Source organism: Peromyscus maniculatus, chromosome 16 (assembly GCF_049852395.1).
Source record: "Peromyscus maniculatus bairdii isolate BWxNUB_F1_BW_parent chromosome 16, HU_Pman_BW_mat_3.1, whole genome shotgun sequence".
Taxonomy (NCBI): Eukaryota; Metazoa; Chordata; class Mammalia; order Rodentia; family Cricetidae; genus Peromyscus; species Peromyscus maniculatus.
Genome location: NC_134867.1, coordinates 20,243,455 through 20,267,141, shown reverse-complemented (window position 1 = coordinate 20,267,141; position 23,687 = coordinate 20,243,455). Strand labels below are relative to the sequence as shown.

The 23,687-nt window shown below is 39.9% G+C and overlaps 1 protein-coding gene across 1 annotated transcript in view; it reads left to right on the top strand.

The window, feature by feature from the left end:
• The window catches only part of Frk (fyn related Src family tyrosine kinase), a 102,883-nt gene extending 79,783 nt beyond the window's left edge, over positions 1 to 23,100 (top strand). Inside the window, exons 3-8 of the mRNA XM_006984316.4 lie at positions 393 to 556; positions 2,031 to 2,199; positions 8,535 to 8,693; positions 17,543 to 17,724; positions 19,768 to 19,933; positions 20,314 to 23,100. Coding sequence (XP_006984378.2) covers positions 393 to 556; positions 2,031 to 2,199; positions 8,535 to 8,693; positions 17,543 to 17,724; positions 19,768 to 19,933; positions 20,314 to 20,525 — 1,052 coding nt within the window. The 3' untranslated portion in view covers positions 20,526 to 23,100. The remainder of the gene's footprint in view (positions 1 to 392; positions 557 to 2,030; positions 2,200 to 8,534; positions 8,694 to 17,542; positions 17,725 to 19,767; positions 19,934 to 20,313) is intronic.
• The last annotated feature ends 587 nt before the right edge of the window (positions 23,101 to 23,687 follow it).

Below are 23,687 nucleotides of genomic sequence, written 5' to 3'. Positions count from 1 at the left end.
AGTTGAGCTTTTCTCAACAGCTTGTGCTGTTATCTTCTGGCTGCTGTGATTTCCAAGCCGCATCGGGATTTTCTTCCTTCTGTTGCTAGAACGACAGACTCAATGTTACGGCTTTCCTCCATGATGTGTGTCGGCCTTCCAAGCTTGGAATGTTTGAGTTTTAACCTCAGTCCTTAGTGTTCATTCTCTCTCTCCTTCGGTGTGATCGCTGAGTGTCCCTGTGTCCCCACCACAAACTTTTGGGTGTGTATGCTTTGTAAATTTCATATTTTCTGGAACAAAGTTGAAAGATACTGTTTTGTGAAAATTTCATTCCATACGGTGACAAACGGCCACAAAACAGTTTGGGCTTGGTGATGCCATTTATTGACAGGGCTCCCTTTGTGTTCTAGTTTTAGATGAAGGTGTCGTCAAGCACTACAGGATCCGAAGGCTGGATGGGGGCGGTTTTTTCCTTACCAGGAGGAAAGCCTTTTCAACTTTGAACGAGTTTGTGAGTTACTACACCACAACAAGCGACGGCCTGTGTGTCAAGTTGGAAAAGCCATGCTTAAAGGTGAAATGATTTCGGCTAAGTTTATTCATCTTTAAAGTTAACATCTTCCTTTCAGGCATTCCAGCATTTGCCATTTGCTGTCAGTTCATAGAAAAATAGTCACTTGGTTGCTTAGAGCAGGAATAGGGAAATTATGGCCTGCAAGTCAGTATTAACCCATCCTCATTTTTAAAGAAAGCTTGTTTGTTTGTTATTTTACAGGAGATATGCCAATTCATTTACTATCTTTAATTGTTTTGTGCCCTTATATTAGGTAGAGTTTGGTAGTTGCAACAGAGACATACTTAATGCACGCAGTAAGGCTGACCGTGAGTTTTACTATCCATAGTATTCCTATAACCAAATGGACAAAGACATCCAAGGATGCAGATTTTAGAGGATTCAGGCCGTGGGCTCTTGGCTCTGCACACCTGGGCAGAGCATCATGGTGGCAGGAGCTTGTGGTTGAGGAAATTCTTCCCTTCATGGTGATCAGGAAGTATATAAAAGGGGAGAACACAGGAGAGGACCAGGAAGAGATACACAGATCCGAGGAGATGCCTCCACTGAACACCCAATAGACTCTAGTCCTTGTGTTATGCCCTGCTAGGAATGCCATCATTTTATAGGAACACCAAGGATCAAGCCTTTGATTAGACTCAAGCTCTTGTAACTTCATCGGCCTTGGAAATACCACCACAGATGCACCTAGAGGTTTGGTTAACTAATCTCTCAGGTGTTTCTTAATCCAATCAAGTTGACCACCCAGATAACCCTAACAGTGCTCTGAGGCCTTGTCAGTTTTATTTACTGAATGGTGCGCAGTTTGAGCCTAAAAGTTAGTTATTAAATGAAGTAAGTGAGTGAATGGGACAAAAAATGAAATGACAAACATGGGTTTGAAAAGTGACGGTTTCGTTTTGCAAAAAGATATAATGCATGTAATAAAGACTGCAGTCAAGAGTTCAGGAAAGGCAAGCAAGGGAGGCAGAATTTCTAGTTCAGCTTCACACTGAGAGGACCCATCGAGGCAGGAGGCAGAGAGAAGCTACTGCAGACTCCTGTGAGGATGACAGTGGGTGCTGTGGGTGGGGGTGGATGGACATAGGGCTGAAGGATATGGGAGAGGGTTGGTTTAAAGAGTCAATAGTACAGATTTTAATTTACCATGTTTGATTTTTAGAATCGGTCTTTTCCTATTAAAGTCCAAACCTATCATGTTCAGTCAAAATGTTATATATATTTTTCAGTGTACGTGTGTGTGTGTGTGTGTGTGTGTGTGTGTGTGTGCGCGCGCGTGTGCGCACACACTTAAGTGCCACAGTGTGCCTATAGCAGTCAGAGGACAGTTGTGTGTAGCCATTTCTCTCCTTCCGCCTCTATATGGATTCCAGGAATCAAACGCATGTCGTCACGCTTGCATGAGAAGTTTCTTTACTCTCTACGCCAGTCCTGTATCTTTAGTTTTGAGTGTTCTTATTATTCTCTGACACAGATACAGGTCCCAACTCCTTTCGATTTGTCTTATAAAACTGTGGACCAGTGGGAGATAGACCGCAACTCCATACAGCTTCTGAAGCGACTGGGATCTGGCCAGTTTGGAGAAGTTTGGGAAGGCCTGTGGAATAATACCACTCCTGTGGCTGTAAAAACATTAAAACCAGGTAGGAAACCATCAAAGATTAAATGGCATACACTGATTTGTGTGTGTGTATGTGTGTGTGTGTGTGTGTGTGTGTGTGTGTGTGTGTGTGTGTGTGTGTGACAGATTCCTATGGGTAAATGCCATAAACTTCATAGGACAGCCAGCGCTCAAGTGAGCAGATGTTCCATCATTCTGTCCTAGGTGAGTATAAAGTACATAAAGGTGACTTTAAAATAGGAAGGCAAGGGCATGCTCTCATGTCACTGAAGCTTAAAACACTCCCAGTGTAAGACCCTGCAGGACATGTCTTTTCAAAAGTTAGGATTCCATCTTCCTTTTTTTTTTAAGTCGCCGACTAAACACACAAATCAGATGTGGCGGCTGGAGCTATTGCTCAGGTGGTGAAGTACATGCCACACAAGCTTGAGGACCTGAGTTTGACCCTTAGCACCCATGTGCAAAGCCAGGTATGGCAGCACACTGGGTAGGGGCCCTATTAGGACCCTTGGGGGTTGCTGGCCAGCTAATCTAGTTGAATCTGTGAACTCAAGGTTCAGTGAGAGATCTTGTTTCAAAAAATAAGATGGAGTGACAGAAGAAGCTCCTTGATGTTGGCCTCCGACTTCCACACACATCCGTGCACATGTGCAAACACACCCACATGCATTCAGGAACACACACACACACACACACACACACACACACACACACACACACACACAGTCAGATGAAAAACTACTGTTATTCAAAGAATAACTTTTTTTTTTATTAAAGAGGAACTGTACATGACTAAGGATAAAATAAAAATAGTTCATCTAAAGACCTCTTTTTTATTTTTTTGAGACAGGGTTTCTCTGTGTAGCTCTGGCCTCCTAGAACTCGCTCAGTAGAGCAGGCTGGCCTCAGACTCAGAAATATGCCTGCCTCTGCCTCCTGAGTGCTGGATTAAAGGCATTTGCTACTTACTATGCACGGCTTAGAAGACCTCATATTTGAAAAGAAAATAATTTTCTCTTCAATCTCCATTTTCCCTGTAGTGGAATGAGAGTATCCTAAGATGTGGGAGCCCGTTTTCAGGTTCCTTGTGGCTTTAGAGCTCCTCATCAGCATAGAGAGGATGATTAGGACCATGGGCCTGAGTGCAGGTGTCTGAGATGGTCTGCACTTGGCTGTGCTGGGGGAGGAGGTCTTTTGCTCCACCCCTTGGCGTCTCTATAAATATCCTGGGGCAGAGACAGTTAGGGCCCTTTGGAATAGGTTCCAGTCCCTCTCAAGTCTACCCTGTATTTTCTGTCTGTTTATCTTCACAATCTAAATCCTTCTATCTAATATTTCCCGCTGCTCACATTCAAGAAAACTCTGGGGGAACTGTGGAGTTGGTGGGTAAATGCCCCACACTGAGATCAATATTTAGTCATGCAGGTGTTATTTTTTCTATTTTAAAGGTGAGGTTAGGTACTTTAGAGAGACTAAGTAACTTTCCTAGCGTTACTTTTCTTATATAACCCAAGCACTTGTCAAAAACACTGCATTCCTCAGTTACATTGCTTGAGAAATAGAGATAATGCTGAGGCCACTCTAGCAGAGTTATTACAAAGATTAAATTAGGTTATTAACAGAGACATAGTGTATAGTGTCTGGTTCACAATCAATATTGAAAAAATATATTGTTATTGTTATTATATCGTGAGTAAGCGGCAAAGCTTCTGACCCGCATTTGTCACGGTTGTATCATACTCCATAGAAATGACATTCTGTGGAAGAACAACATTGAGGCTCTGGCCACCTCGTATCTACCTCTAATAACACTGCAAAGATCATAACTACAGGCTAGACTATTGTGCTCTGTGAACCTTCACTGTTTCCTAGTCCACGGTGCTTAAAAGTTTCAGAAGCTTCCTAGTGAGTGGCCTTGAGCATTTGGCATTTCTCAGATGCTGGTTTGTGTAGTACCACGCTTCCCAAACTGTGTGCCAGGACCCTTGAAGAACCCCAAGGAATTGACCAGCTGAGGGACATCAGAAGTAAGATCTTGAATATAACCCTAGGTTGTTGTATTTAAGAAATTCAGTTTCAGCTTTTGATAATGTTATGTTCTTTTTGTTGACACCACATTTTTGTGAAACGACATATTTTGGTGTTATTCTTTGATAATTTCATACATGTATATTTTTTATCATCTTCACATAGCCCATTAAGCTCTCAATTCCCCCTTTTCTCCCATTGAATTGTTTCTTCTTCCCACAACTACCTCTCCTATTTTCATGTCTTTTGTGTGTGTGTGTGTGTGTGTGATGATCAACTAAGTTTAATCAGGATTGCTTGGAAAAATATGGGTGGGAGTGATATTCCCACTGGAGCATGGGAAACTCACCAGTGGCCATACCACTGAAGAAAAAGATTCTCTCTCCCCCAGAAGCCAGTATCTGTCAGTAGCTCCCCAGGAAGGAGTAAAGATGAGTCCCTTCCCCAATCCATAATAGAATATAGACAGGCCCAATTGTGAGCAGGTCCTGTACAGGCAACCATAGTTTCTGTGAGTCCGTGAGGGCAGCAACAGCCATGCCATGTTCAGAAGAGAGTGTTTCCCAGGATTCCTGCCTACCCTGCACTCTTTCTCTCTTCTAGAATGTTCCCCAAGCCTTGGTGTGGAGGGTGATATGAATGTCCTGTTCAGGTGTGAGCTCTTCGCAGTCACTTACCTCGATACTTTGACATTTTATGAGTCTCTGCATTAACCATAACCCACCATAGAAAGAAGCTTCCCTACAGCTGAGAGCAGCACGAATCTAGGGGTACAGACATAAACGTTTGGGAGGCAACTTGAGAGCATGTCCTTTTGGTAAAACAAGAGCAGTAGGTTTCTTCCTAGGGCCTATGAACCTACTAGCCATAGTTTTTTTTTTGTTGTTGTTGTTTCTTTCTTCTTTCTTTCTTTCTTCCTTTCTTTCTTTCTTTCTTTCTTTCTTTCTTTCTTTCTTTCTTTCTTTCTTTCTTTCTTTCTTTCCTTCCTTCCTTCCTTCCTTCCTTCCTTCCTTCCTTCCTTCCTTCCTTCCTTCCTTCCTTCCTTCTTTCTTTCTTTCTTTCTTTCTTTCTTTCTTTCTTTCTTTCTTTCTTTCTTTCTTTCATACCATTCCTAGTACATGCATGGATTTTTTTTTTTTATCATGGAGAGGACCTCAAATCTAATTAAAAAAAAATCTGGCTATCCCCATAACAGTCCTGCCACTATTGCATGAGTGGGCACATCTTACTGGGCAGGTCAGCATTGTAGCACTGAGTCTACAGCCCAGCGAGACTGATGATGACTTTTCTCCCCCAGCATCCTGCACCGCGTCTTCTCCCCATCCCCCACACTGTGATAGCCAGCAAGTGGAGGAAGAGCTTCCAACTTAGTTCCAGTTTGATTTCTCTCTGCTGGGTTTTGATGACTGTCATCCTCAAATGCAAAATCCACACAAAAATCAACATGGACTAGGCACAAAGGGTAACAGCACTCAATCTGATTGCAAGATTTGAGAAGTTATGCAATGTCCTATGCTGATTGTATCACTTTAGGAAGTAATTGTAGTTAAGAATGGAATATAGATTGCCCTTTTTCCTTTTAACTCCCCTGTATCACCTTCTCCGATAGCTTCCTAAGAAGACAACTTGCAGTTGTTTGGATCTAACTTGACAATCAAATTAAGTGTTCAATATTGTTCATGACTTGGGGCATTGTGACTAAAGCCAACTGAGACATTAAGGGTGTTATGAACTGACAATGTTGGGGTATGGTGGTGTAACAGGTAAGAGCTAAATGTTTGGGGTCAGATAACCCTGAGTTCAAACTTGGCTCTGTCCTTCTCTGCCTCTGGACAGTTCACTAAACTTCCTGTATTTCCTCATTGGGATGTGGGAATCAACACAGGTCCAACTTGGTAGAGTTTTATGAAGACAGATTAGGTCAGTGGGCACAAAGGTTGTATTACAAGTTCTTAATGAAGTGTTGTCTTCCAGATGCAGGCAGATGCAGCTTCCAAGCTCAGGCTTGATCATACAGGGATTCAGTTCCATTGATCACTTCTGCCAGGTGAAACATCAGAGAGACACTTGTTTATGGCTAGAAGCCACCTAATGGCTGTCAGCGAGGACAATCTATTCCAGCATTGATATTTTCAGAGTTACCACACACATGCACTTCTAAATGCTAATCTTGTTTTCAATAGAGATGAAACTTTATTGTCCAATCTAATTATTTTTTTCCAAAGATAAACAGTAAGCAATCCTTTCTAACATTACTCTCTATGGAAGGCTCTCTGGAGGTCAAAAGAGAACAACAACAACAAAAAGTCATATTTCTTATGCCAAAAAAAAAAGCCATGATAGTTTGCTCCCCAACAGGAATAATTATTATTGATTTACAGTGTAATAGCAACAAACAGCTTTGGTGATTGGTTAAATGTCTTCACTTTACTGGGGCCATTAATCAATCTTAGCAGGTATTTATTGCCTAGCAGACTACCACGCAATAAAGATGAGCCTGAAATCAACTCCCACACTGGCTTTGACAGGCAAAAATTAATATTTAATGCTGCATTCCTAGCTGACTGGAGATTGAGACTGTCTGACTCCATTTCTGGTCAGCTGTAGCACTCATGAAGGAATGATCTGAGGAGCCCTCAGCTACAGGGGCTCCCAGAGTGCTGCAACGTCAGCACAGTACGTAGTTTGATTTGGGGATGGTTTAAGTGTCCTGCAGAAATTGTCTGAATGATGATTGTAACTGTTGCTGTCACCTGCACCTTTATGAGTTAGATACATCTTTCTTAACTTTTTTTTTTTTTGAAGAGAGGTTCATACTGTATCTGGATTTGCTATATGTTTTTTTTTTAACCACCAAAAATCAAGTGATTTGTTAGGATTTATGTGTCTCTTTTATTCCCAATTACATTTTTCTACTATGATTCCACATTTTAATCTTTCTGACCAGTGGTAATGTTGACATTGAGGGAGCTAAAAAATGTGATGAAAAGAGAAATGATTAATTTCTTTTCCTCTTTAAGATCTTTTCTCTTCTCCTTAGCTAACGAAAAAACACAATTAATGTGTTTGGTTTTCCCAAGAGTATGTAAAATCATCGCCATCATCATCATCATCATCATCAGCAGCAGCAGCAGCAGCAGCAGCAGTTATTGGGTTCAAGTGTGCTGGGCACTGCTATTATCCCGAAGTTTAGAGAGATCAGCCAACCTGCTTAAGACTACAAAGCAAGCTAGTAGTAGAGCTGAAATTGTTTCAAATTCAAGTTTGAGCCTGGAGGCTGAACTTCTAGACTTTGCAAGGGTGGACTGTTTCACTGCGTAGTATAACATAATATCACATTGACAAGTCACAGTGCAACCCTTACAGCACACACATTACCAAATGTGTCTCTGCCTGGCTTCAGTTGTCCATTGTGAAGTCTTTGTCTGGTGCAAATGATGAATGGAATGGTGTCCCGAGCAAATATCAAGATGTGATCAATCACAGTAATACTTCTGGAATGTTATATAATAAAAACAAGAGATTTAAAAATTACTGTTGAAATGCAAACTCCAGGCATTGTTCCTTCTCCATTTTATTTGACATTAACTCTTTAATACATTGCCTATGAGTTTGAGTTAGGTCATTCAAAATCAATTTAACTGTTAATGCATTTTCAAAGGAGGCTTCAGAGCCTCAAACCTTTAGGGTTCAGATGGAGGAACTGGATAATGCAGGCGAAAATGTTGAGTATCAGTTTCATACTAAACATATAAGGTGATGAAAAATAACTGTTAGCTTGTAGAAATGTCCCAGAACATTTATTTGGCCTATACCCTGTATTTCCACAAAGGCATACTTCACAATGGAATATGGCAAAATCATTGTATTAAGGTATTTTCCAGCTGTTCCCAGAGTGGACAGTGAGCACCAAGAATAGGACAGCAGTCAGTCCTTTCTGGATCTGAAACCAAGCACTCTGCCTGGAGTAATTAAACATTCCATGTCTGCCTGTGTTTGTGTTAAGAGGCACTCTTTCCTTGTGTGAAGATGCCCGCCTCATGTCATCAATTACACTGTCAGTATTTTTCTGTCTTTTCATTTTTCATACGGACCTGAATCCACTTGCTCTCCACTGACACATCGTGGCATACCCCTGACACAACGGTGCATGTAGTAATTAGGTTGCCCCGGCTGAACTGATTCCATTCTTTGATAACTCTGAAGATTTGCGATGTTGATGCTCTTACATTACTGAGAAGCAGGAGGCAATCTCGGTGATTCCCACCAGGCTGCTGTGAGGATAGAAATGCCTCAGTGACATGAAGTGATTTCTCCTTCTTGTTTCAGGTTCGATGGATCCAAATGACTTCCTGAGGGAGGCACAGATAATGAAGAGCCTGAGACATCCAAAGCTTATCCAGCTGTATGCTGTTTGCACTTTAGAAGATCCAATTTATATTATTACAGAGTTGATGAGACATGGAAGTCTGCAAGAATATCTCCAAAGTAAGCTGAAGACTTAATAAAAGGAAGAAAAGGAGGAATTTCATTTAGCTAGTCCCATAAATGTCAATTTAGCAAGCCTTCTATAACCCAAAAGATGTTTACAATGTGTGTATGTGTAGGAATGAATGTTGTAACATTGACCAGCTCAACTACTATTTAATGGAATATGTTCTGTGTACTCAAAAGGGGGAAAATATTTATGTAGTGAAAGATGAAATTGTTAACAATAGACATACCAAGTAATTAAGTATAGTGTGGGAAATTGGTGGATGGGTATTTTGTGTGTTTCCTTCACCAACTAATTGAACATTATTAGTCATAGACCAATATTTTCTATGGAGTACAGTTTGTGGACGTGGAATACTTTGGAGAAAGACAGAGAAAGGTATCCTAGACTCTTTGCTCTTAAGTTTGTACTTGTGTGTGTCTGTGTGTCTGTGTGTCTGGGGGGTGGTTATTTGAAGCTACCACCGGGGCTAGGCATCATTACAATTTTCAGACTAAACGGCAGAAACATAGTATTGCTCTATTGCTCCATTTGATCCCTGTAGTCACAGTAAGGGCACTGCAATGTTTATCACAAATGAATAATTCAACAATAATAAAACAATAAGCATTGAAACAAGATGTTCAAAATTGAGATAAAGTACTGAGAGAATAATTCATGCTTGGAAAACAGAGACTTCCTCTGATTTTTTTTTTTGCAATATCAGAGTAAAACTGAGAGGATTATGAGCAGGTAAGAAGAGGGGAAGGAAGGGTTCAGGAAGAGAGAGCACTGTGCTTTCAAGGGGGAACTTGTGAAAAAACCAAAACAAAAGAACAGAGATCATGACGTGTCCTACATAGCGCTGTGAAATACTGAAATATACTCAGTTCCCTTGCATGAGTTTATCAAAAATTAGCAGCCTCAGAACATGGGCCTACCACAGAAGAATTAGCTTCAGTCACTGACGCTTCATGTCTTATTCCTAGAACAATGCAGAAGAGCGATTCTCTGTCATATCCAATAAAGTGCATTGCAAATGTCACCTATACCAGCCACATTAGGTGGAATTGTGAATTCCCAATATTTAGGCCTGTTTGACTATTTAACTAATTTATTTTGTCTAGCCTATCTTTCCTTCTTGGTTCTTCTCATTCTGCGATGTCCATCCTCAGACTACCCAGCAAATGAGAGTTCTTCTAACATGCATTCCTACTGTAATTTATATTCTGGTTACTGTCATCTGCTTTTGGTGTTTGAATGCTTGTGTTCATCCATATCCTCTTGAGCTCCTTGAACATATCTATGATTGTTATTTCTAAATCCTTGTTGTGTGTATCGTTTGAGTTATTTCCACAGGGAACATGACTATGGTAGTACTAATTTTTGGGGGAGATATATTGTGTTGGTTTTTCACGTTCTATTTTGTGGTAGGACCTAGGCATCTGGAGTTAGGTTGTTGGTCGTGTTTTTGGTATGTGTATTTGTCCAAGTTTTGTTGAGTGACTGTTTAGATCCCTGTTTGCTGTTACCCATACTTGTCAGGTTATGGGCCAGCTGAATGGTGCTTGAGAGTCAACCCCAGGACCACTCAGGTATTGATGTGCAAGTAAGGTATCAGAAGTAGTCTTAGCCCACCTAGTGCTGGCTGCAGCTTCTGAGCATAGCAACAGGCCTTCCAGAGAATTCGCAGGTGCTTGCTGCAGATACTCAGACAGCCATGGAAGGCTTGCACCATTATGTAGCTGGTCCTTAGGTGGCAGGGGCTGGGGTCACAGCAGGAGTGGGTGGTGCTATTTGTAGGAGGTATGCAAGTCTGTGGTGGCTCTCAGGTGGTAGTGGCTGGGGCTGTGACAGGGATGAGTGTTGCTAACTGGGGGAGGCTCAGCAGGATCTCTGTGATCCTTAAGTGGCCAGGGCTGAAGTCTGGGTTCCAGTGTGGGTGGACATTGCAGCCTGAGAAAGGAGCACGAGACTCTGCATGTTCCTCTGGTGGATGGGACTAGGCTGTGCTTACTTCTCCGTTCCTGGAAGTCTGCACAGACATTTCCATCTAAGCGAAGCTTTGGCTGGCCAACTGTCAGATCCTGGAATTTCATCTCTCTCTTGGTTCCTCATGTTCCTCTTCCCTGCTTCTGTTTTTAACCCTTAGTTGTTAATCATCTGAGAGCAGTACTGATTTGTTTATCTAGCTTATGTGTAGCATCTCCTAAACTTAGCCCCACAAGGACGGGAAGGTGTTTCTGTTTCAGTGTTTGAGCAATGTCTGATGCACAGGGGTGTGTTTACTCTTACATGGTGACTGACTGAATAGTTAAGTTGAGGTCACCCATAAACTAATAAGATTGGGATTTGGAGTCAGCAAGTTTTGAGACTGAGGCACTAACTGGAAGAGCTCTGGTTGGTCCATTGAAAATTCAGACTTTGAGGATTTCTTAGGCCTGTTGATGTGATTTACTCAGGATTACCTTGTCTTTGGATGAGGCCACCAGGGGCAAATTTACTAAGGCCTTTGTGTTCAAAGATATTTTGCAGATAGGAGGAGTAATGAGTGCCTATTTATTACATCTAAGTCTTTACCAATAAGGAGGTAAAAACTCAATAAAATAACCTTGAAAGGATTCTGTTACTCTTGCTGAGCCAAAAGACACTTTAGTGATAGCATGTAATAGATTTAACAGAAGAGATCTGATGTAATAGGAGGTGTAAATTGCTGCAGGTTTGTGAACTTGGCTTTAGTTTTGATGCACGGTGGTCATGGAAGTCCCGTGACCTTAGGTGATTCTTAGGCCAGTTCTTCAGAACATCAAAGCCTGTGATCCAGTCTTCCAGTATTGGGCATGTTGGTGAAAACCTTCCACGCCCTCTGTAATCGGATTCCAGTGTAATGCATGCTTGAAAGAATGTACACTTTTTTTTCCTATATAACAGTCTTTGTAGTCTCTAGCTGATTTGTTTTGGTAATAACTTTCTTCAAAATGGGAGAAGCCCATTAAAATACTTTAGCATTGAGAATATTTGGTGATATCTATCTATCTATCTATCTATCTATCTATCTATCTATCTATCTATCTTCTATCTATCTATCTATCTATCTATCTATCTATCTATCTATCTATCTATCTATCATCTATCTCTCTATATATTTCTGTATCTTACTGATATTTATTATTTTTTTACTTATACACCATTTTTATTAAATATACTCTGTGAGAAAAAGACTACCTTAAAGTACCAAATTTCATGTCAATCACACATCTCAGTAAGTATGGAGATGAAAGAAATCAGAGAGGGAAGCTTGGTCTAAATGCTTTTTATGGAAGAGTGTAAAGGCACCCTTGCATCTTCATATAAGAAAGCAGTCACCAACATGGACAGGAGTAAGTCACCTTTGTAGAAGAGTAGATTTCAGAACTCCATTTTTTTACTTGGTTTGTTTAAAAAAAATCTCTAAACACATGGACACTCTCACTCTTAACTGTGTGTTTAATCAAAGGAAGGGGAGGATGTAGAATACACTCGATGCACTCTGTGATCAAGTGATAGCATTTCTCTGCATGGCAGTGTTGCTCGGCACTGTACTGGGAGATGGGGGAGGCAGATAGATGTCTGGTTTCAAGAATGAGCAGCTGCATTGCTCTGCTGATGAGAACTCAGGGAAAAAGAGGTCTCTCACTTTCACTCCATCCAAGTAACACAAACTTAAACAAAATGGGCGTTCATACAGGCTGTGAAAAGAAGAAGCTATGACAGAAAATAGCTTTATATTGCTTTCCACTGAAGTTATGTTTTGAGTATATTCTAAGTCACGCAGGTTTCTTTATAGACTGAAACCAGACAGTTTAATGTGACAAACAGGATGACGTCAGTGTGAGCAGGGATGTCCTTTCCAGTGTTTGGCCACAAGTGTTTAAGAGGAATCATGTGAAAAAACAGCTATGTGCACATTCATAATTAATATTTGTAAAAGAAATCTTCACATTTCAGATGCCCACAAACTGAATAATGTTATAATTGGGGGGCAAAATAAATACTGAATGACTGATTTATTGGCCCTTTAATAAATACCGTTGAAGAAAACCTGGGTATTTCAGGTAATCCAGGCAATATAGCAAAATGTGTTTACCTACATACATATTTTACTAATAACATCTTACTGAAACTTAAAGAAAGTAAATATCTGTTTTTGATTTAGCTTATTGAGCTTCCTTTTTTCTCAATAAATACAAAAAAATCTAACACATATCAGGCATCTACATACCCCTTAAGGAGTAACAAACATTTTCTGTTTTTGTAAGTTGGGTAGGTTCCCATATATGGTTCATGATTTTCACGCACAGCTTGCTGAAGTGGACTGAAGTAGGCAAGCGTATTATTTTCATCAGTGTCGCCTTCAGTCAAGCAGGAATGCATAACTGTTGTCCTTCAGAAGCCTGAAGGTGTCTCCATACTCCTCTACTGTTGTGTGTTTAGAGTCACAGGCAAGGCATGTGTAGGCAGGCAGCACAGAATAGCTTCTGTGATCATAACATTTCAGCCGCAAACAGTTCTGGATTAGAATGTCTATTCTGCAGCCTGTTCCTATGGGTAGTCAGAAGCCCTGTGAATGAGAAATAATAGTAAACAGCAGTTTGTATATTGGTCTATGCATTTAATTAGATTATTTACTGGAAATCAGATACATGAGGTGATAACAGGGGAGGACACGTATATTATTTCTTTAAAAAAATACTGTAGTACTTTCCATGTGTCAGATGTTGATCCAGATTACTTACAAGCATGAACTTAACTCATTTTTCTAAGATGTTATGAGGCAAATATTCTTAGTTTACAATTAAAGAAACAAGCATGGGAAGGTTAACAACCCATTTCAAGTGAATATCTGGGACCGTGGTTTCTGCTTTGATACCATGGATAGCATTAACATTGTTTCCCTAGCCTGAATTAGTTGTCTGTTGTTATCTTGCAAACATTTATTATGCCACTTGCTGTAGTCAGTGTGCTGGCTGGTTTTATGTCAACTTGACACAAGCTAAAGTCATCTGAGAGGAGGGACCCTCAATGAAGACAATGCCTCCATAGGATCGGGTTGTAGGGCAGCCTATAGGGCATTTTCTTAATGAGTGATTGATGGGAGAGGGCCTGGTCCATCGTGGGAGGTACCATTCCTGGGTTGGTGGGCCTGGGCCCTGTAAGAAAGCAGGCTGAAGAAGCCATGAGGAGCAGGTCAGTAAGCAGCACCCCTCAGCAGTCTCTGCATCAGCTCCTGCCTCCAAGTTCCTGCCCTGTGTGATTTCCTGCCCTCACTGCTTTTGATGACGAGCTGTTGTTATATGGGACAGTGAGTTCAAGTTGCTTTTGGTCATGGTGTTTTGTCACGACAATAGTAATCCCAATGAAGACAATCAAGAATGTGGTTGTGGCTTACTGGGTTTCATAGCTTAGGGATCATAGTTCATGGCTCAGGTGCCAGAATTTGACAAAATCATCTCAGAATTCTAATAGGGCTGCATCTATTTCCAAACCAACTCACATTGTTGGAAAGAGCTGGCTTATCCTGGGCTGTTATATTGAAGAAGTCAGTTCCTTGTTGGGTTTTGGTGAGAGGCTGTTTGGCCCTCTTTGTCACACAGGACAGCTTATAACTCGGCAGCTTGTCACAGTAGTGTGAGCAAGTGAGAAAGCAAGAGAGTAGTGAGCATCAGTATGACAAAGCCCCAGCCCTTTGTGACTTAATCTTGGAAATTCTGTTCCCTCGGTTTTTCCATATCGCATCAGTTCAATGTGTAACTGGGTTCAGCCCAGCCCAAGGGAAGGGGATGATGACTAGGAAGCAAGGATCAGTGGGAGCCATTCTAGGATTAACACCACCTATGGCTAGCCACCAGCTTCTACAATTGCCTATACCTCTCTCGTTATTGAATGGATTTGATACTAAAAGGCAGGCTGTTGTGGCCATCTGAGCAGTCCTTATGCTCCATGCTGAGCTTTCTTTCATCTTCAGGATACTATTTGGTTTTCAACCAAGTAACTGATGTTAGAGACCATAATATACAATTTAAAGCTTTTGTGACTTCACACACAAAATTAACCATTTTTTAATATGGATAAATGGCTCTCTAGGTGTCTTTCTCTGAGAAGTGACAAGGATTTGGATGACTTTACATTATGAAATTCATCCCTGTAGCTTCAGAGTTGAGGGGGTTTTAAGGGTCAGAACTGAAGATTCTGTTGATTTCTGCACATATCCTATTGTTCCAAATTAGCAAGGGGCCCAACTTAAATGTGATTTTTCTGTGTGTGTCCTGGATGAAAAGAAATCAGCACTCAAATGATTAGTGAATCATCAGTCACATAATAATGGTTCTTACCTCATGAAATGTGTGTGCGTGTGTTTCTCTCTCTGTGGGCATATATATATATATACATATATATATATACATATATATATATGTATATATATAATATACAAATGCTCGTGATATTTAACTCTCAAATTTATTTATTTCTTAATTCTATTTATTCTCCTTTTTATTGGAAAAGTCACTACAAATGTAGAAAGTATATATATCTTATACAGTAACTTAGCATGTCATTAATGTAGTAACATGAACAGTTAAGAAAATATTCAGCGCTCTCCCAAAGAATTTGAACATAGCAAGCATCCCAAAAATGTCTGAATATTCTAGCTCCCATAACCTCTTACTGTCCTGCATTTTACACTAGTTATTTCCTCTTGACCTAGCATTTACCGGACCCTTTTTGCCTCCTTATTTTCTCCCTGGTTGAAGACTGAACTCTGTGTCCTGCTAGACAGGAGCTTTGCCACTGAGCTGAACTGCCGGCCAGTTTTCAGACAAGCATTTTGGAATTTGCTGTTTCATCTGGCTATCTCCACACCCTCCCCAGCCCTATGCATCATCACTAGGAATCCTGTTATTTCTGTGACCATGCTCATCAAGGGCTCCTCTTTACTTGCCTTTTTCCTTTATCTTACTGAGTCTCTTTATCTAATTTGACTATGATGGTCGTTTTCTCTTAACACCTTTGACTTGTTACAGCATCTTTGTTTTTCATGATTCTGGTTGATTCTTCCCAGTTTTCTTTTCTCTGCCGACTCTAAACGTTGATGTTCTCATGAAATGTGTTTCTTCCTAGGAATCTAACACACTTGTTCCCATTCATTAACACAACCATTACATTTGTACCTTTAGCTGCAACCCTGAGCTCCAGACCCACAGGCTTATCTTCTTTCAGCCAATTCCACATGGGTAATTCCCATATATCACTGGGGAATTAAAATTGCTCCACTTTTGCATAGGTGCAATGATAATATTAACATCTAGGATCTATTGGGCTCTTCTTAGGTACCTGATATCATGTTAAGTACTTTACATGTATTAATTCATTTGAAATTCCACTTTAACAATGGATACTTTGAGATAATTACTGCTATCACTATGTAAATGAAGACATGAGGCTCAGGATGTTAGCCATATTGTTCAAAGTTACAAAGCAATATGAACAGTAGCCCTGACATCAAATCTGATACCCTGGTGTCAGTCTCCCTACCTCCTATGTATAGCTATTTCTGAAGTCAGGGCTTATGTCTAAGCCTAATGTCCGCAAGTCCAGTTAGCTATATGAAATAATGTTTGATTTAGGAAGGCAAGGAGAGCAGGAGTTGGCCCTTTTGTGAAATAACACCAATTTTCTAGATGCCTGAGAATACTAGCCCACAGTATGGTAGTTTAACCTGAGGGTGACTTATGAAATTTTAGAGTTTCCAAAGATAACACTGGCCTTCTACTAATTACCAAGCCTATTCTACTATGTAAATTTCTGTACTTATTTATATAGAGTGAGTGGTAGGTGAATTTCTGTCCGTTTAAGGCATCTTTATACTGGAGATATGTACAATGTGTTCTGAGAATAGCAAAACTAGAAGGGAAATTAAAAATGCATTGTGCATGTGGGTATAAATGGGATGTATATATTTTATAAGTGGTATACTCTTAAAATTTATTAGTGATCTAACTTTTAAGAAATATCGAGCCGGGCGGTGGTGGCGCACGCCTTTAATCCCAGCACTCGGGAGGCAGAGCCAGGCGGATCGCTGTGAGTTCGAGGCCAGCCTGGGCTACCAAGTGAGCTCCAGGAAAGGCGCAAAACTACACAGAGAAACCCTGTCTCGAAAAACCAAAAAAAAAAAAAAAAAAAAAAAAAAGAAATATGATAGAAGGATGAAAACTTTTCTTTGGCTTAGCCAGCTTGTCACCACTTCAGCAGCTCAATGACTAAAGTCAACATTGCAGTTTGTTTTCCTGTTAAAAAATGGAGTGTTTATGTATCGTGTGTATGTGTGTGTGTGTGTGTGTGTAGGTCAGAGGTCAGTATTGAGTACTTTCCTCAATAACTCTCCGCTTTATTATTTGAGACGCAGTCACTGAGTCTGGGGCTCATTCATTGATGAGACTGGCTAGCCAACAAGCTCTGGGTTCTTCCTGTCTCTGCCTCTCCAACACTGGGATTACAGGCATGTTCAACCATGACCAGATCTTTTTATATCTGTACTGGAAATCTACTATTCAAACTCTCATCCACTGAGCCACCTCTCTATCCTGGACATGCGTTTTAAAAAGGCAGAAGCTCCCAAATGACATTTCCCATGAAGGGGCAAATCAATGATGTGTGCTTTTGAAAACACACAGACTGGTACCTGTGTTGTGATGGTGTTTTTTTTTTTTTTTTTCTGGTAGATTGGTGTCATATCACATATGATTGATTTATCAGAATTCTCAGAATTCACTTTGGTAGTTTAGTATTTTCCAAAATAATCTCCCATTTTCTCTTTTTTGTTTAGGTGATGGTGGGTCAAAAATCCAGCTGACTCAGCAGGTAGACATGGCGGCACAGGTGGCATCAGGAATGGCCTATCTGGAGTCCCAGAACTATATCCACAGGGATCTGGCTGCAAGAAATGTTCTTGTTGGTGAACATAATATCTACAAAGTAGCAGATTTTGGACTTGCAAGAGTCTTTAAGGTAGATTTACCTTTGCTTTAATTAGTTCTTATAGTGGGTTCAACACCAATCAGGTTAATAGAGCCTTATGTTCATGATTATTATTTAAAACTATGTTTCTCATCTTGGTGTGGTACCCAAGCTGGAATGCCAACACTCAAGATGGCGAGGCAAGAGGATTTTGGGTTCAAGGTCAGACTTTGAATTTCAGTGAGACCCTGGTCTCCAAACAATAACTGCAAGAAAAGTAACAAAGCCACATACACAAAACAAGCAAGTAAAAGCAGCTGTGCTGTTTATCTGTCTTCATTGATAAAGGCAAGTAGTCAAGGATCTTAGGGACAGAGTACCTTTCTATTTCTATTTCTTCATCAAAGGGTGGGGCAATGAAGCAAAACAATGCTCAGGTAGATTAATAAGTACATAATTAAGTTTCTGGTTGAATTTATGGTCTATTTTTCAAATGCTACCAGCCACATCTATTTACTTTCGCATATCTTTTACAGAAAGTAGTAGACTGTATCTGCCCTTGCTCACTTGACAATACATGCTGCTATCATGATTCTGCAAGCAATCATAAACTCTCCATACATTTATATGTATGTGGGCATTGTGTGTTTTATAAATGTGTGTGTACAAGTGGTCTTATCTGTATGAGTAAATGTAGAGGCCAGAAGTTGACATTGAGGTCTCTTCTTCAATTATTTCTCTAACTTAGTAAAATGTTTTTATTAGTTCTTTGAGGATTTCATACAATGTATCTTGATCATATTCATCCTCTCCCCCAAATTGTCCTAGGTCTATCTCCCATCTCTCTACCCATCCAACTCCATGTTGTCATGTTCATGTTCCATGGTCTCTCTTGCTCTTTCTCTCTCCAAATCTATTGAGACAAGCTAGGCTTTACTTTGGTTTTGGTGTAGGGTTTCTCATAGAACCTGTGGATATCATATTGGCTAGATTGACTGGCCAGCAGGTTTCCAGGACCCACCTGTTTCCTCACCTTAGCGTAGGGGCTACAAGCATGTATCACATCACCTATTTTTTTTTTCAATGTGGGCGCTGGGAATCATGCTTGTCCAGAAAGTAGTTTCTCCCCTGATCCATCTTTCCAAAATGGAACCACTGGGGTTTCATTTCCTCATACTCACCCTGTTTTGTGCCATCAATAAGAATGTGCCAATAAGTACCATAGGAGGTGTTTAAATATGAACTTTAGATTTCCACATCATTTACTAATAATAGGACTGTAGAAATGGAACCCAACAAGTAAAGATTTTTTTTCATATCACTTTTTCTTTTTTAGAAATTAATTAGAAACACACTCTGTTGATAAATTTTTAAATTATTTAGACACTGCTTTTATTGGTATTAGCAAGTGGTTTAAATCATAATCATTGTTAGCCTTTTAAAAAGTTTTATTTATTTTTATTTAATGTATATACACATTTTTGCCTGTGTGTACGTCCATGCATCATATGCATGGGCACAGTGCCTGCAGAAGCCAGAAAGCCCCAGATCCTCTGGAGCTGGAGTTACAGATATTTATGAGCTGCCATATAGGTCCTGGGAACCAAACCTGGGTTCTCTTCAAGAGCAGCAAATGCCCTTAACTGCTGAACCATCTCTCTAGCCTTAATATCAGAAGCTCTTCAATACCAAGAACAAATAAAAAGAGGCATCCTTTTCTTCTTCCTCCCCCTCCTTTTCCTCTTTTTCTTCTTCTCCTCCTTTTCCTTTGTTCTTTCTCCTCATTTTTTTTCAATTTGTAAATGATTGATGTAAATGCAAGTTATCGGAAATTCTCCTGCATGCAATAGATTGATGCTCCTTCCAAGGCTATTATTAGCACATAGTATGTTCTCAAGAAACATCTTGCTAATGACTTCTCACTGATTCTCCTAATTTTATACATCTGGGTCATAATATCTGATATTGTAATAGAAATTTATCTAAGCTCATGTGGAATATTTCCCTGTAAATTTTCACGTGAAACAGGTCACAACTAAACAAGGGCAGCACAACCAATTACTAACTTGGCTTGAATCCTTGATTCGTTAACAGGTAGAGAATGAAGACATCTATGAATCTAAACATGAAATAAAGCTGCCAGTGAAGTGGACTGCGCCTGAGGCCATTCGTACTAATAAATTCAGCATTAAGTCTGATGTGTGGTCTTTTGGAATCCTTCTCTATGAAATCATTACTTACGGCAAAATGCCGTACAGTGGTGAGTGATTAATTCAGAAGTGGGCCCTTCCGCTGCAGGTCACCGGCTTAGATGGGACTTTAACTGCTTTGCCCAGACTTAGAGGGCAGAGTTATGAGGCTGACCACACTATGTGCCTGTAGGAGCTCGATAGATAAAATTTGATGACGATAATTTGCATTAATGAGGTGGTTTATTGCTTTCTTCTCCTTTGCTCTTGAATTGCAGTCTTATAGACATGACTTCCTGCAGGTTTTAGTTTAATGTCTCCATCCTGGGAGGTGGATGGTGGATCTCACAGCTCTATCAAGGGAAAGAATTTGCATTGTAACCTAGAGTTCAGTGTCTATAAACTGAAGACTCTGATTGTCCATTTTTTTTTGTTCTATTCTGTTTCGTAGGTATGACAGGTGCTCAAGTAATTCAGATGCTGAGTCAAAACTACAGACTACCACAGCCATCGAACTGTCCACAGCAGTTCTACAGCATCATGCTGGAGTGCTGGAATGCAGAACCTAAGCAGCGGCCCACATTTGAGACCCTGCACTGGAAACTTGAAGACTACTTTGAAACAGACACTTCATATTCAGATACAAATAATTTCATAAAGTGAACACCAAGAAGAAGAAACACAACAAAGACGTGAAGAAAATCAGAATCATCAGTCCATAAATACAATGTTATAAACCAACTGTGAAATCAGTTTCTTTTGACATATTCAGGTGGTAGGGTGAACTCAGCCATGTGTTATATATTAAAAAAGATTATCTGTGTATTTTATTGACTGGGGAGCACTGCAGGACAGTCTAAGATGTATGTCATTTTCTCACTGCCTGGTACAATCAAACACGCTAAATGAAGTTATTTTTTTTTTCCTTTTAAGAACTACTCACATTTCTATTTATTGTTGGAAATGCCGATCAAGAGAATCAACAGATGATAGTTTTTACTCAGTAGCTGTTGTAGCATTTTCCTGTTTACTGATTAGAATGGTTATTCATTATTCCTCAAATCGCTGAATCCCATCAGGCTGTTATTATGAAGGAATCTGATTGCTCTGTAGCACAGCAGGACCTGTGCTTGGAGATTTTTTTCCCTCTCTTTTAAAATATCCTGTAACTACAATGATGGCAAAGCCATGTTAAATGACTTGATTGTACTTGAAGTAATTGCACATAGTTTTCCTATGCATAAGAAAATGAAGCAGCTGTTGAGAAAAAGAATTAAAATCTTTCTCATTTTGTAGAAGGAAATGATGGTGTTTTTCTATACCTCAGTATGTGCCGTCAGAGAATCGTCTGCATTAGTTTTAATCTCTTAATGTCGGGAATCAGGTTGCAAAACTGATGAATTATTATGTTTGGGAATACAAGGGAACCACCGCATTGCCCACCCAGTCTGAAAAATAGATATTAACGGGGTTTAGGGGAGCTGGAGGAGAGCTGGAGAATTGCTGCCGCTTTCTAAGCAACAATAAAAAGTTCCTTTGACACACAGGCCAGTTTTAAATTGGCTACAAAACAGGCCAAGCCCTGCTTCAGCTCTTGAGTCTTGGGATAATGTCTGAACTTGGTTATGAACTGTAGCATTTGTCTGTTAAGACAGGAAGTTTTTTAGTATCTTAATTTTTTCTCACTTTGGTAAGAACTTCTTCGTGTGCTTAGGCAGTGAGTGTATCAAACATTCTGCCTGGTGAATGGCTAACAAGACTTCTCCAAAGTGATGTCAAAGTCAAGATTTATATATTTCAAGACCTTCTAATGCACAGCACTGAATGAACATACCAAAAGGAAACAGGGCATATCATGTTTACCTTTCATCCTTCTTTAAGAGAGAATAGATTACCTAGATGGTCACAAAAATCTACTGGCAATTAAAAAAATGTCAATTCTTTTAACTAGAAACTAGGGGGCAAGGCTCCAGGGACTAAACACTAGTGGTTTGGTGATGTCACTGTCCTAGGTCCTTTTCTGTTGCCCATGGTAAAAATCTTTACAAAAAGCAACTTAGAGGAGAAAGGGTTTATTTTATTTTTCAATTCCAGGTCAGTCCATCACTGCAGGAAGTCACAATGTCAAGAGCTTGAAGCAACTGGTTACATCATATCCACAGTCTAAGAGGAGAGAGAAATAAGTACCTGCCTGTGTGGCTTGCTTGCTTGCTTGTGCTCAGGTCAATTTCTATACACTTAAAAAGTGTGGAATCCTTTGCCTAGGGAATAATCACACAGTGGGCTGGATCTTCCCAGATCAATTAACTTAATTAAGACAATTCTCTGCAGACATGCCCACAGGCCAATCCAATATAGGCAACCCATCATTGGGCCTCTCTTTCCAGGTGATTCTGGGTTGTGTCAAGCTCTCAGGTACAGCTAGCCATCACATCACTTAAGACTCAAAGCCTATCAAACTTTCCGATCTACCACAGGCGTTGTCTGTGTCCCTGTGGTCACAGATGGCCATCAGTAGTAACTGAGGCTCCTTCTTCTCCTTTAGCCAACAAGAGAAAAATGGCTTCACACTTAGGCATTATCCTAAGCTTCCTAAAAAACAAACAAACAAAAAAAACCTTTTCTTTTGAGGGGAAGCGGGTGGCAAACACAAGTCCTGTGCCCAAGTCTGGACAACAAACAGTACAGTGAATGTGAGTGCTGTGTGTTGATTGGCTTAGAAGAAAGTCTGCACTGTAGCTGGGGATATGAATTTCTCCAAGACAAGCTGTTTATTCAAATAAAATTAGAGATTAGTTGATGGATAGGTGTCCATTAACAAAACCATTTAAGATGAATTAACTGTTGGAATTAATCTATGTACATGAATGCATCCATTTATCATCTCAAGCATTTCTGAAGACTGCAGTCTGGATCATCTAGAGATAAAAGCTATAGAAGCACTCAGAGATGTAAAAGTATTAATATTTTAATCAGATAACAGAGCATGGAGTTACTTCAATTATTTAAGTTATCTAGTCTAATCTAACCCAGGAGATGATTTTCAACAACTAGTTGGTTAAAATAATATAATAAAAGGACTCCCTTTTCTGAGTTAATTCCTCCAGGGAAGATTCTGCTTGGGGCATATGTATAATAAACGAATGGAAATATTCCCATTTCATTGTGTAAATTCAAATGCTATGTACTTTTTTTGTGGTAGCTGATAATAAATTTGTAGTGAGATCTGGTTTTGAAACATAGAGTGGTTATCCTTTCCTGTTTTAATACCGTGTGAAACTTGTTTAACTCATTATGTTTGATTCTTGGGGACATTTATGTTCAAGTTCTGTCAAAGCAATCTATTATTTCTGTTTTTACCCTGATGGATCATGGAGAAAAAGAATGGATTCAGTTATGAGAAGCAGTAATAGATTTTTTTTAAGCTGACATAAATTTCTCTCCTTGTATAGAATAAAAGGGTCAGGAAAAAGATAGGCTGAGTTTTCCACAATAAGCCAGCTCTTGTTCAAGTTACCTCCCATAAATTGTAGTCAAGCATTTTTCATGGAATGTTTTATTTATGTAACCCAGTTATTTGGAAGTGGTAATGAGGGATGTGAGTACAACATTTTATGTGGTATTTCAAATCGTTTTTGACAAAAACCTTAAGAAGTTTTGTGATAGGGAAATTCAAAATTCCATTAAGCCTCCTCTTAGGAGCATAAGGAAGGAAATGGGTTTAAATTACTAAGGGTCAAAGAGGCACAGAGTGGTGTCCTAGCAGTTGTACAGAGCTGAATATTTTGTCATCAAACATAAAGTCAAATCCACAGTGATCGAGAA